This window comes from Sminthopsis crassicaudata, chromosome X (assembly GCF_048593235.1).
Source record: "Sminthopsis crassicaudata isolate SCR6 chromosome X, ASM4859323v1, whole genome shotgun sequence".
In the NCBI taxonomy this organism is placed as follows: Eukaryota; Metazoa; Chordata; class Mammalia; order Dasyuromorphia; family Dasyuridae; genus Sminthopsis; species Sminthopsis crassicaudata.
Window position 1 is genome coordinate 89,058,938 of NC_133623.1, and position 15,383 is coordinate 89,074,320.

At 42.0% G+C, this 15,383-nt stretch overlaps 1 protein-coding gene across 1 annotated transcript in view; it reads right to left on the reverse strand.

The window, feature by feature from the left end:
- The window catches only part of LOC141549090 (transcriptional repressor CTCFL-like), a 30,559-nt gene extending 18,543 nt beyond the window's left edge, over positions 1-12,016 (reverse strand). Inside the window, 5 exon segments of the mRNA XM_074278411.1 lie at positions 3,081-3,230; positions 7,653-7,790; positions 8,794-8,964; positions 10,969-11,206; positions 11,525-12,016. Coding sequence (XP_074134512.1) covers positions 3,081-3,230; positions 7,653-7,790; positions 8,794-8,964; positions 10,969-11,206; positions 11,525-12,016 — 1,189 coding nt within the window.
- Positions 12,017-15,383: the final 3,367 nt, after the last annotated feature.

Consider the following 15,383-nt stretch of genomic DNA (forward strand, 5'->3'; position numbering starts at 1 on the left):
CTGTCACCTGAGCTGAATCCTGGAACTTCCAGCTTTTCCCAGGATTCTGACTTTAAGCTCTTCCCTCAGGCAGAAACTCCAAGACACTCTGAGTGGAAGTGCTGCTTTCAAAGCTGAATCTTCCCCCACCCCAGACCAAGGAGAAACCTGGCCATTACTCTGGGGACCCCACCCGACTTTTTCAGGGTCCAAGACCAACACCCTCTTTGATCTGTTCTGGGGAGATGCATGGAGGAACCTGGAGAAGCCAGTTTTGAGCCCTCAAGTTTCTCCCACTCCTCTATTACATACAGCTATTGGAGGCTTTAATGACAGGACTCAGGCTTTAGCTGAAGAGCAAGGTTATGGAATTAAAGTGAGATTTTAAGGCATGTCTCTACTCTTGGCTGCTACCCCCCAGGAACTACAGAGGTCTGTGCTTTCCTGAGTTTGAGCAGGAAGAGCACTGGAGAGATTGCCTACAGGGGTCGAGCCTTCTCCTGGAAGCCCTGTCCTCCAGCAGGAATTCGGGGCTTGGCCTCCCTCCAGTTCCAACATGGCATCAACAGCAGAACCCTCACTATTCCTAGAAGTGAGCAAGAACATTGCATTTCTTTCTCCTTCACTCTCCCTCTGCAACTCTCCTCCCCCTTCCCCCATCGAGTGGGGATTACAGAAGAACCCAAACCTGTCTGAGACCTCTCCTCTGCCTTGCTGGATTGGTAACCTGTCATTTAAATGCTCCCATGCTGTTCCCTTATTGAGGTACTATTTAGTCGTGAGATTGGGGACTCAATCTTTTCTCAAACCTCCAGAAAAAATTTTCACCCACCAACTTCACACTGTTAAGACACTTTGAGAAGTTTACCGGCAGTCCAGGCCCATGCCCATCCCAGACTCTTTGTCTATCTCTTAAAGGAGCCCGCAGCTGTCAGCCCTTTCAGAAAGCATGCTTGTCCAGGACATTTTAAAACTGGATTTGGTTTTCCTGATTTGGTCATTCTGCCTTAGAGCAGTGACTGTCACAGCCCTTTTTAATTGAAGGAACCTTGAAACTAACTTTGGGACAGCCATTAGAGGTTTTATCTCCCCCACTGGGTCTAGAGCATTTTAGAAGCCAAAGGACATTAGTGGCTTGGTGGGAGACCTAATAAATATCAGGATCTCCTACCTGATCTTACTGGATGTGTCACACTCTTAATCTTACCACCCTGTTTCCCAGACTCCATCCAACTTGGAGAAATTAGCTTTCCTGAAAAATGGGGATACAAAAGCAGGTTATTCTTACTGGCAACCTGGAGGCTAAACCATTGCCTTCTGGAACCTCTGCCCTAACCGGAGCTTTGGAATTGGGGAAGGGAATGAGAGTGATCACTTTTACTGACTCCAAATATGCTTTTCATATTTTGTATGCTCACGGGACTGTCTAGAAAGAAAGGTGATTCCAAACTACTTTAGGGCTTTTTTGTTGTTTTTTTTTTTTTTTTTTTTGCTAACACTCCTGAAAGCCTCAAGGCATTTGCTAAACCTGCCTAATGCTCTTGGCAAGAAAGATAAACAGCCAAGCTTTTTCAAAATACTCCTGTGAGCTAGCGATTTTTACTCTTAATTTTCTTGATTGGCACTCTGTGCCCCTGCCAGTAATTAGCTCAATAACTACTTTCAGCTAAGGATCTCTATGGGCAGTGGGCTATCAGCATTCTTAAGGCAACCCACAGAAGGGACCTGATGCATTTTTTGCAAAAGGCCCCATTTCCAAGTAGCACCATCTCAACCCTGGATGACACCCCACTATTAATCTGCTCCTGAGATCTGTTTCTTCTAGGCTTCAAGCTGCAAATTTCCAACTGCCCTCCAGTCTACAGAGTGGAACTGATTGGGACACAAGACACACAAATTAGATGTTCTGCTGCTGTCTTCAGATTGCACACCTCCCCTCCTGCCTTGAACCCCTCAGTATCTCTAAGACCTTTGTTAGCTTGAAGTAGCTACATGAAGTTAAGATCTTCATCCTTTTCCCCCAAAATGAATTTGGGTGATAACTGCTTGTGGGAGGGATGACATGGGAGGGAAACTATTCTCTTTACTGAAGCTGTGTTCCCTTTAAAATTATCACTCTGAAACTGTTCCCTTTATTTATACTGTGTTCCCTTTAAGACTGTTACTCTGAAACTGTATTCCCTTTTGAACTTTGATCCCTTGTGGAATCTCAGCCCCTCCTGAGGAAGGCATATCTTCCCAGAGAAGTTATCTTTCAGGGATGCCAGAGCCTTTGATTCAATTAGAAATCCTAGTCAAAAAGCATCCCTTAATTCCAACAGGAGATCTGGGCTGGGAAGTGATAAGCATCTAAGCCTGGGAACTTTGGCTTCTTGAAGTCTCAGGACTCCTTTTAAAGGGCAGTTTCTAGCTCACTTTTTGCAGAGGCCCAAGCAGTTTGCTAGGACCCTCTGCCCGCTGAGGAGGTATTCTCTTCTCAGTGCCAGCCTTCATTTACCTAAGAGGACTACACCCCTCTTTACCTCTCTGTCAGGATTTCTCTGCTAAGAGATTTCTCTCTGTCAAGACCTTGCCACGAAGGCAGTCTTCCTCACAAAGGCCGACTTCTCAGTGCAGAAAAGTTCTTTTTGCTGGTCTAACTTTTCAGTGTCACAAATTCTTTTATGAGGGACCTGCGCCGACCAGAGGGGGTTCCCATAACTCTGCACCCTGCACTGAACCTCATCAATGCTATTATGGCGTCCACTGGTTCCAAGGTGAAACCTGCAATGTGGTCTTCTCTTTCTCAGTTCCCAGCCTTGTGCATGTCAATCAAGGGCTCTTAGCCTCAGTATCCTCATCTGTACAAGGTGGAGAGAACAAGGCCCTGCCTACCTTCAAGGCTTTTACAGAAACCCAGCAAAGCAACTCTATGTGACACAGCTTTGACACTCAGCTCTACAAACATGAGATCACTGTGTGATGGACATGTACTTGTCACTGTAGCCACAAGGGGGCACCAGATCACATTGTGAAAATATTACTTTTAGCATCTGGGACAAATCAACACATGTGAGAAGGAAAATCAATGTACGGGGTGACTGAAACCATCAACTACTCACGTAGGTCGACTTTTCTTGTAATGAGCGTAGCACAGTGAGGACACTGATATTTGGGGGCGTTTTCACTATGTTTCTGTAGTATATGTAATTTCAAGGTACCACTCTGGCTGAATCTGGCAGAGCAGATGGAGCATTCATAAGGTTTTTCACCTATGAGTCAGGATGAGAGATGAAACAGATGTGTCTGGGTTAAATGGGTCCAGTAAAACTGCCTACCATTTCACAAAGCAGGGAAGGAAAGACAGGAGGGAGAAATCACATCTGGAACTCGACACACCAAAAAAGTTAAAATTCTTTCAACATATAATTGGGGAAAAGCAAAATATTTTAAAAATAAATAAATGGCTCTAGTACAATGAGAGACACGTTGTGGTCCAATGCACACAAGCAATTCAAACAAAGAGCTAAGAAAATTCTACTTCTGTTAAATATGCAAGACACTGAAAATACAAAATCAAAGTAACTTTAAACCCGCCACCTCAAGGAAGTCATAAGGATTCAACATAAGTAAATTCAAGATAATTTTTGGGGTGGGAGGAAACAAATGCAGGAGATAAAGAGAAATGAAGAAAAGCTTCATGAAAGACATGAGGCCAGTTTGTATCTGGATTTTGTTTATTCCTTTGTTCCTTAACCTAACTATTCATTTGAGTCCCTTTCTGAAGTGCTAGATACCTAATTAACTCAGATGACTTCAGTTAAACAAATGAATATAGACTTGGACTTGAAAGGGATCTTAGCAGTCCAGTACAATCCTGTCAAACAAAGGATCTAGGGGACAGTTGGGGAAAAAAGAAGCTATTTTCCTAATTAAAGTTTACAGATTTATTTTGAAAGTTTTATTTTAAGTATTATAGAGGGCTGGAACTCTGGAGGTCCTTCTGATGGACTTAGTCTCAGCAGAATAGACACCATGAGAATGGTCAAGAACAGAGTCTAGATTCTTTATTCTGGCCCAGTCTTGATCTTAATGCAGGAGGCATGAGAGCCACCAGGAGGCTGGTTAAAGGTAGAATGTCTACCTTCCAGTCCTTTTTAGCCCTTATATACCTTATTGTAATTACATCATTACAGCATACTAATTATGTGTGAATTTAGAGAACCGTTACATCACTATACTAAGTACTAAGTATATATGTGAGCTAGAGAACCATTATATCATTAATTCCACTGACTTAACACCTTGTTTCAGTATACTTGTCCAGAGTTCTTGCCCTCTACAAAGTATTACAAAGTTGGAAAAGGAAACATCAGCAAATGAAACAAAAATTCAGAAAAGACCATGTTATCGTTTTACATGAGCATACCTTAAGCACAAATTCGTAGGGACATGTGACTATTCTTGATGTTTACTGAAACTTATACATGTTAAAATCTCAATATCAAAATTTAAGATTCAGGATATACTTTTGCAGTGTAAATAACTTGAGATTTGTGATAGTTTGGAGTGACAGAACCAACAAATATTTGGAGTGTAACAAATTTCCAGAAGAAGATACTGTGGAAGAACTTGAGCAAAGGTCTGTTTCAATCAGGCAGCGGGGGAAGCTACTGAGCACAGTCACAGAGCTGGGAGGTGACAAATCTCCTGGGAGGCTCTCAGACTACTCTGTCCTGTTTACAAGCCAGTGGATCAGCAGATTAGCTGTGAGGCACCCCAAGCAAATCCAAAAGGCAAATAGGGAGCCTCTGAACACCAGAAACACATGAGACCTGGCCACAGCTACCTAGCACAGGAAGTCAGTCAGTGGCACCAGCCCCAGGGCAAAGTAAAGAGGTTATCACCCATTTCCTTTAAGAGTGAACCTCAATGTTTTTACAAAATGAGCAAAAAGAACTAACATAGCTTTTGTGAAGAAAGAGAAGAACAGACCTCAAACCTTGAGGATCCAAAGAAAAATCATCACCAGATGAAGCCCCAAAGGGTGATTTGAGTTGGTCACCACTTCACAAGATTCTCTTAGAAGTGTTCAAAAAGGATCATAAAAGCGGGTTAGAAGAAAAATGGGGAAAGGAAATGGGAATTTGGCAAGAAAGTCTGGGAAAAGGAAAACAGAAATTACATGAAGAATATTCATTCAAATATAGATTGATCAGAGAAATGTCAATTAACACCCCTTTGAGATACTACTACCCACCACTGAGAAAGGCTAAGGTGACAGAAAAAGATAATGACAGATGTGGGAGGGGATCTGGGAAAACTGGAACATTGTAAGGGTCCTTTAAATGGGCAGCCACAGCACAACAGGAGATTGTGTGGTCCAGAAGTATTCTCTATGGCTATAGGACTGCCCTGTTGGTGGGATCCTGGCCATATTGAGATAGCTGCATAATGGGTGACAGCTCTCATCACTAATTAGCTGTGTGTGTGACCTCACAGGCCCTTTATAAGCCCACTGTAAACAGCAGTCGCTCTCTTTAACCTGGCGCTCTTTAACCTGGCTCCCTAGCCTGGAGTAGCCAAGCCAAGCTGATGGATAGCCGAGAGATAAGGATTTTGGTAGAGAACACGTGGGTCTTCAGACCAGGTGTTCACTAGGGAGCTGACAAATCAGGGCATAAGTTAGGGCATTATGTGAGTAGGTATAATAAAGGCTTTTAAGATTACATGTGGCTGTTCTTGAGTGTGCTACCGGTTATTAAGCTATAGATTTAAGAAATCATGGTCAGAGACCTTTGAAGGCCTGAAGAGGAGGCGAGCCAGGTAGAGTTGACACTGCAAAGGTCAGTGGTCAAAGGTACTCTGGTGGGCCTAGGACAGACTAGTAATTGTAACTGCCAGGAGAGCATGTTACAGAACACTAATACCTTGTTGGTGGAATTGTGATCTAAACCTTCTGGAGAGCAGTTTGGAACTATGGCCCAAGGGCTATCAAACTGTGCATACCCTTGGCCCCAACTATGTTTCCACTGGGTTTATATCCCAAGGAGATCTTAAAGGGGGAAAGGGATGCCCATGTGCAAAAATGTTTGTGACAGCCTTTTTTGTAGTGGCAATATACTGGAAATTGAGTGGATGCCCATCAGCTGGAGAATGGCTGAATAAGTTTTGGTATATGAATGTTAAAGAACATAATTGTTCTGTAAGACACGATTAGCAGGATGATTTTAGAGAGGTCTGGAGAGACATATAGGAACAGATGCTAAGTGAAATGAGCAGCACCATGAGATATACAACAAAAAGTATTACAACAAAAAGATTATATGATGATCAATTGTGATGGACGTGGCTCTTTTCAAAAGGGAGGTGATTCAGGCCAATTACAATGACCTTGGGATGAAGAGAGCCATCTACACACAGAGAAAGGAGTGTAGGAACTGAGTGTGGATCATAACATAACATTTTCACTCTTTTTATTGTTTGCTTGCATTTTGTTTTCTTATTCATTTTGCTTTTTGATCTGATTTTTCTTGTGCAAGCTAATTGTATAAATATGTACATATATTTTTAACATCTTTAACATATTGGATTTCTTGCCATCTTGAGGAGGAAGTGTGGGAAAGGGGGGGAACTTCTGGAACATTGTGCTTTGCAAGGGTTAGTGTTGAAAAATTATCCATGCATATGTTTTGAAAACAAAGGTATAATAAAAATTTCTTTAAAAAGATAAAAAAGATTTTGGTAACCTATATGCTTGGGAAACTACAGAATTATGTAATTATTAGTCATTTTAATGTAGTGTGCTTCTCTCTCTCTCTCAATCTCAGTATACTGTTCCACTGTACTGTTCCCTAAACATTTTCCTGATAATTGGTGAAGTTCAATATTGTTTTGCTGTTATTTTACTTGAAAAGTGAGACTGCTGTTACAGATAATTGAAATATAATTTCTCTTTGTGAAATGATCATGGTATATAAGGTTAAATGTTAAATTGGCAGTATTCCTGTACCTGAAAGTAGAAAATAACTGTGCTTGATATTATGTTTTGGGAAACATGCCCTCATCTTGAAAGAAGCAAATGGTTAATTATAAGTGTAATTGAGTTGTGCTCAAAAATTCAGGGTCCACACAAATCAAAAGATCAGATAAAATCTATTTTGAAATCTTCCTAACAATAAATACAAGTGAATTCTACCTCAAAATATTTGATAACTAATATCAAACTGTGTCTGGTATTTCTTAAACATAGTTTCATTCTGAATTTATGCTAAAGACAGCTACAAATTCATGATAGATATTAAACCACAACTTACTACACTGAAATCTCAGATTGAGAGAAATACTCATTGCAAAAGGAAAGAAAATAGCCTCAAACTTTCATTGAACATTAGATTTTCTAGATTTTCCTAAATTAGCATAAGCATATTCATATGGCATTTATGTACAACTTCCCTTGCCTACCACTCAGTAACCCCAAGAAAATAAGAAACAGATTTTTTCCCTTTGAACTTTAGAAAACATTGAAAATGGTTTATTATTTTTGTATCAATTGTTTTTTAAAAGTGTTTTTTTTAAACTAGGTATACATCACTATTAAAAATTAAAAATCATAGCTACCACAATTTCTTACAAGATGATATGAGACTTTAACCATATGAAAAGTAAGTATGATGCAGCATCTAGAACTGCACTTACTTCTACACTAGCATAGTGGCACATTGAACATTTAAATGGTTTCTCATGAGTATGTTTGTAACACCCGTGTCGCACAAGTTCACCACTCATCACGAAAGCCATTTCACAGTCGGATCATTTACATGGTCTGGTGCCTGTAAAAGACAAATGTTTTTCTACTTTAAAATGTTTTGAATGGAATTTACTCATTAAGTTTCCCAGCAATAAATCAAAGATATGGAGATATGAGGTCATGCTAACTATTAAACAGCTCACAAAACAAAAATTAACATTGCTAAATCAAAATGCATCATTAATAAAAGGGGATAATATTTCAGGTCTGGACATAGATGATTAAAAAGACAATGGTTAGGAGTCTGTAATTAACTTTAGGTGGTGTCATTCTGGGAAGACTGATTTTAACATTTAAAAAACAGAAAAATTTAAAAACATACTACTATTACCTCTTGAATCCTTCACTTCTTAATTCCCACAGAAAAGAGTATCTTGATGACTTTATGATTCAAGTATTTAGTTTCAAGCCTGATTTGATATTCAGGGAGTACGCTGGCACATTCTCCAAATTTGATTCACTTTTGGGAGTGTCAAGTCATAAACTATTAGACATCTCCTACAAAGGTACATAGGTATTACTCCATCCTTTCCTCTCCCAGGATGAATCTCCCTTTTCAACTTTGTCTCTCCTGAACATGTATAATTAACCACCAATATATACACTCCTCTTTAAGATGGCAGCATCCCACTCTTACAGGTCTTAAATCTTTTGACCCACTTAAAAGCCATTTTCCCTTCTTTCCTTCTTGTCTCCTTCACCACAACAGCTACTTAAATCTACTGCCTTAAGTCACAACTCCTTTTCAAAAGTATGATTTTGGGTTAATCAGGAAGTATTACTTATCTATATGATATTTTTGGATAATTTTGGATAATTATTTGCAAATATGTAATTAGAGTATGCTACTCATCTATTGGCTTTCTTTGAAACGTTTTATATTGAAAGTCACCTCCATCTGAAACTCTAATACTAGTGTAATATGCAGTTCTTACTCTACTCATGTAATATGATTCTGTGTAAGAAGATGAAGTTTGTTCGGTTTTGATAACCATCAAATAAATGTATTTCTCACATTGTTTTACCTGTATGTGTATTTAGATGATTCCGTAGAAGAGTACCAGTACGAAAGGCTTTTGGACACAGATGACACATATGAGGTTTTTCATCAGTGTGAGTTTTCATATGCCGATTCAAACGTGACATTTTGGAAGACATAAATTCACAGATTTCACAGTGGAAGGTCCGTTTCCTTCCTAGGAGAGAGAAATATTGCATTTACATTCACTTAGAAAAAGTGTTCTTCATTCTTGAAAAATGTGCTTACCCTTGTATTCCATTAAATACATCTAACCTGAAAACCCCTCATTTACATATTTGACAGATGGAACCATATTTAAACAATGAGGGAGGAAAAAGCTACTTGTATTGTAGGAACCAAACATTTAAGGATGACTCCACCAACACATCAAGGGAATTAGAAAATTAATTTACTTAATATTTTACAATATCTGTGATTTCGTCAATGTGTATGCTCTTAAATCCATGCATATAGTGAGGGATGCAACTCACAGTGTCTCAGAATTTATGATTTCACAGGGTGATGGATTTAAAGGCAGAAGGGACTCCAGAAGCCATCTAGATCAGCCCCTTCATTTTAGATATGAGGCAACTGAGGACAGGGAGTTTCAGTGAGGTGGTCAAGGTGATAGGGCTAGTAATGATCAGAAGTGGGATGAGCAGGTGTTATGGCTAAAAAATATCATTCACTGATGGGTAATCTTCCAGTGATGAAATCTTCAGACTTAACCTAGTTTTATGTTACATAAAACAATAAATTGATTAGTGATCAAAATATACATATCTTTAAAGTCTTTGCAATTTGTTAGAAATCATGTTCTGCCAGGATAACGATTTAGAAAGTATCTCTTCAACATCAGGATGGAATTCTAAAATTTGTACTCAATTTAAAAATTAATGTGTATTTATTATTTTCTAATTAATCAAATAATCAACACTTAATTATTATTGTGATGTGGAGATAATTCTGAACTCTCAAGGGCCATAACAGCAAAATGTAAACTCTGGCCTATGTTACAGGACTGAAATGGGTCCAAATATGGGTCAAACAAGAGATCACATGTATTATCTCAACACCAGAATAGCTAAACTCAGATAGATTTTACCACCACAGTAATGGCAACCTGCTGACAGTCTTTTTGATCTAATTACTTTATGAAATCATCTATTAGGGGCATGGAAAGGTTTGTGCTCAGCATAGAAGCATTTCTGAAAGTGAAACTGAGGATCTTTAAAGTATTAAAGTAAAACATAAACAATATATTCAAAAGGAATTTTAATTTAAACTAGTTCTCAATCGTGGATAATTGAGAGAATAATTATCTCTAAATTCCAATCTACCAAAATGTCCCAAAACTGCAACCATAAAAATTCTTAATTACTCACCTGTGAAACGAGAGAACAAAAATAACGGATTCCTTCTGATGATACTAACAATGAAAAAATGGAGACCCACTTGTTTTCATTCAGGTTGAAAACAGCAAAATTAAACTTTTTCTGTGACATATGAAAATCACTTTTTAAAAAGAGTTTAGCTTAACATCCCTTAATACCATATACTAATTTAAATGACTTGAGGATACCTACCTTGTTTTCCCATGGAGAAAACACACTAAATAGAAAATAACAATCTAAGCCATGAGGTAGGTCTATAGAACCCCAAATAAGAAGCTACCAATATTACAAAAATGAATGTTTTGATATGTGTGAAACATTGCAGGTGTTAACCTGTGATACATTTTCTGTGCAAATAAGCTCTAGGGTAACATAGAAGGTTGCCTGTGAGAACACATCATCATACATGCATTTCTACTGCAGTTCTAAAGTTAAATCTATATTCAGTTCAAACATTTTTGGCTATTTAAAAATAATTAATTTATTCAAAAATAATTAACTTTCATACTAGCTTTGGAATCAGGAAAACTGTTCAAGTGCAATTTTGGACAAGCAAGGCAGTCAACCTGTGAGTGCTCTGGATAATTCTCTACAAAATAAATGAAAGAAGACTTAGGACTTTTATCCATATTGGAAATTTCCAAAGCGTACATGTCAATGAAAAAAAAGAAACCTTGAGTTAATCAGATATCCATTTGTCATCTGTCATTTGAAGACAATTCAAAATTACCCACTTGTAACAGCACCCACTTTACATGACATGAGATTACTTTAATTTTGCCTACCCTTTGTCGCTGCTTCATCTTTTGCAGGTCGGGAAGCCTCATCAAGGCCTTGCTGTGGTGAATGTATATCTTCATGCTCTTGTGTTTCTGAGTTGGCAGGTAGCAGGATGATTTCTTCCTTTTCTTGGTCTCTGAAGGTTTCAAAATTAACTATTTCTTCTTTTGGATCAGTATATGCTCTCTCTTGCCAGAATTCTTGGGCTCCCCATTCAGCCCCATATATATCTTTGCCTTGATACTAATACAGAAAGATATAGTCATTTACAGAATATCAAACTTGTGCAGATTTAATACATTAACTCTATTTCCCACTCTTAAATGTAAATGAAAATGTAATCATTTCAATGCTAACATGCATCTAAAATATACAAGGAAGCTCTTTATTCACTCTTCATCTCAGGGCATGTACCACATTTATCCCTGAGCACTTTATGTAGATTTGTGTTTTAATTGAAAAAAAACAAAACAATAATGCCATCTTTAATTCTGCAGAGAGTGACTAAAAGTTGTTGCCCTCAAGAGCACTGTACATATATATATAATAAAAGTTTTGTACCTTTAATGATTCTGTGACTTCATGAAAAGGTAAGTCAAGTGTCCATTTATCTAGTTCATCGAAAAAATGAGCATTTTCTTCCCTGATATAATTCTCTATCATCTCCATTTCTCGAAGTGAAAAGAGGTGTTCTGGAATGCTTAGCTCAACACAGCGGGGCAAATTCTGTTGGGGTGTCTCGTTTAACTCGGGCTGGTCATCGATGTATTGCCCCAGCCCTAGCAAGGGTTGTAAACCACTTTCTCCCTGCGGCCCCATGACGTGCATCCCTTCTGCTGGCTGCACCGCCAAGTGGCTCATCTCCGGGTCAGTGTCATCTGTGGTAAAAGGCACCGTCTGCAAGGTGAGTAGGTGCCTCTCATTCTCTTCATCTGAGGGACCCAATTCCAGCTCTCCTTCCACAATCTGGGCTCCAAAGGTCCAGCCATCATCCACAACAGGGCCTGCTCTTTTAGGGAAGCGTGGTGCTGAGCGGGGGGCTTCCGGCCCCATTCTGGAGGCCTATTTCAGGGAAACCAAGAAGGCTCTGTCAGCGGCCACCCGGGCCCGGTGCTTCACCATCTCCCAGGCCTGATCTCGGGCCCCGCCCAGCTGCTGCCCTCCACTCGGAGCCATCACTTTCTTTCTGAAAACCGCAGCCAGTGACCTCCTGTGAAACCCAGGTCAGTGCGGGCCTTTGGCTCCCTGGGCTGGCCCCCGGAGACTGCTGACCCAGGCGGGACAACGACCTTCCTTCCGCAAAGCAGGACTGGCCCCTTGCCTATCCCGCAGAAGGGCTGCTACAACGGCTTTCTGGCCACTGGGGCCCTGCTGCGTTCTGCTGACGGGGGTTGAGCCATAGCCTCCCCGGAAGCAGATATGGCCCGTTGCCTTCTGCTGATCCGGGTTCACACTACCGGTGTTTTTTGTGGTTCTCTGACCACCTTCCGCTAATCCGGGTTCCCCCATAGCCTCCCCGGAATACGATGGGCCCTGCTGCCTTCCGCTAATCGGGGTTCCCCCAATGGTGTCGAAGGTCCCGCCGCTTCCGCTGAGGATTCGCTCATTGCCTCCCTCTAACAAAACATGGCCTGCTGCCTTCTGCTCGCTGGGTGTCGCCAGGATGGGGTTTGAGGTGCTCGCGCACGAGCTTCCGCTACCGGGAGCCCGCCCGGGCCTTCATTAGGCCCCTTGTTAACTCGTGCTGGGGTTGCCCTGGCACTAACCAAAGCGGGGTCCCGTTGCATTCCACCAAGTTGGGCCTTCTGCCCCACCCCCACCGCGAATGCAGGCGGACCCCAGCAGCCTAGCCCAGGCCAGCGCGTCCCTGGATCTGGACCCCGCAGGCACTTATGGAGGCCCACCTCCCAGGACTTCCCTCAAGGCCCCCTCACTTGCTGGCCCTGTAACCCACGCTGACTAAATGCCGGCTGACAGGCTGTGCCACGAGCCGCAGGCCTCCCACCCTCAGCCCCGCGCCTCGCCTTCCCGGCCTGACCTTCCCTCCCGCTCAGCTCAAAATGCCAGCCTGCGGCTTCCAGCCACGAGCTCTCTTCCCCCTCCTCCCGACACCCCCAGAGTTCTTGGGCTTTTCCTTGTGATTCACCTCCCTCACCTCCAAGGGCCTCCTCTGCCCTTTTCCAGCCTCCAGCCGGGAGCTCAACTCTGCAGCTCCTGCCAGCCCCTGCCGAGCCTCTCGGTAATCTGGGAGAAGAGCTCCCTCGGATGGAAGGGAGGGATGCGCCCGGAAGTGTGGGGGCGCGCCAGAGGGAGGGCCACAAATAAGAAGGCACAGGCCTTGTGCAAGCTCAGCAGCAAGACCAAAAGGAGGCTAGAAAAGAGCGGGAAAGGACTGTGTGGGCGGGGACAGGGGGGAGGGGGAGGGATAATGTAGGGCTGGGGAGAGGGCAGGAACGTGGGGGCGTGGCCAGAGGAGGCTTGGGATGGTGCTTGTGAAGAAGGGAGAGGGGGCAAGGGAGAGGGGGGAAGGGAGGTCGTGCAAGGAGGCAAGAAAAAGAGACTGGAGAAACAGAGAACAGAAGAGAAGAGAAGAGAAGAGAAGAGAAGAGAAGAGAAGAGAAGAGAAGAGAAGAGAAGATGTGCGTGCTGCAAGGGCGGGACAGACAGCGGGGTGAGGGGAAAGGTGTTGTCTTGGGTGCTCTCCCCAAGGGCTCCATTTAACCACCGTACATATTTGCCCACTTCCGGCTTGTATTGACTTTGCCTTTTATTTATAGTTGTTTTCCTTTCCTTTTCCATTAGCTTTAAAATAATAACCCTAAATTCCCAGTTACAAGTAAGACCTTTTTAAACAGTCTTTTTAAACGCTGCGTTCCAAAATCTCTTCCTCCCTCAGCCCCTCCCCGCTCTTTGGGAAGACAAGCAGTTTGACAGAGATGATTGACGGCGTGCAAAATATTTCCACGTTAGCCGTGCTGCAGAAGCAAACTTAAAACAGGTAAAGAAAAGAAGGAGCCGCCACCAATCTACTGTTGGACTTCATGCCTTCTGCCTATGAACCGGAGCAGCATTGTTCTTTGTGGGTCCTTTGTGATCGTCTAGAATTTTGGAGAACGGCTGAGCCGTTCCCAGGCGATCATCATACAGTATGCTGATACCGTGTACAGTGTATTCTTCTAGGTCTGCCCAGTTCACTTTGCCTGAGGTCCTGATAGTCTCAACAGGCATTACCAAAATCACCCTGCTCCTCCTTCCTTATGCCGCATTTGTATTCCATCCCAATCTTAGACCACCACTTGTTGAGCTCTCTCCCCGTTGATGGACGGGCCCTCACTTTCCGAACCATTGCCAGCACCAGAACAGCCGCCATAAATGCTTGTGTATCAACAAGCTCATTTCCCTTTTCTTTCATCTCTTTGGGATGCAGACCTGGCAGGGGTATTCCTACGTCAAAGGTGGTGCATACTTTTATGCTTTGGGAGGCGTACTTTCAAATTATTCTTTGGGATGGCGGAACTAGCTCAATCTCCGAGGATGATGCATTAGGGTCCTGCCTTTTCCCCATCCATCCCAGCATTTCTCCTTTTCTTTTTCTGGCATTTGAGTCAGTCTCCTAGGTGTCCAGTGGTATCTCAGAAATTTTTCAATGTGCATTCCTTTAGGGGTTACTCACTTCCACCATTTTTCTCAAGTCCCTCTTGATTTCTTTGCTCAATCTCCCCATCGCCATCTTTTGAGTGCTTATCAGCTCAAGAAGGCTTCTTCTGTTTAAAATTTAGCTCAATTCCCTATATCCTGTGGAAATGAGGACTATATCAGAGAAACTTCTTACCAAACCTGTGCCCAGGTTCTTGCTTTTGCTGTATTTTGTTTCTGCAAAAGCTTTCCGTTTCATGTAACTTCAATCCATTTTTCTTGGGCAATCTTATATTTTGTTTGCCCATAAGGTGTTTTCTTACCCATAGATTGGGTAGGTACATTTTCCCACATTCCTCTAACTTATTTATGATATCACTCTTTTTTGGTCTGAATCATTGGTCCATGTTGATATCCACCTTGGTATACGGTATGGAAGGCTGGCTTATACCTCATTTCTGCCACAGACTCTCCAGTTTTCTTGGCAATTTCTTTCAAAAGCTGAGTCGCTTCCCCCCCCCCAAACCCTGTATCTTTGGGTTATCACGTACTAGATCGATTCAGCCAGTCACTGCTGTGTAGCGTGTACCTAATTTACCCCTGCTGATCAAGCAGACCACTCTATTTCTTAGCCAGTAATAGACTGCCCTAGGGCAGCTAGGTGGTGCCTTGGATGGAGTGTTGGGCATGGAGTCAGAAAGACTTCACCTTCACCTTAGATGCTTATCACTTGTTCCTTCCTAGTCACATCACTAAACCCTGTTTGCCTCCGTTTCCTCATCAG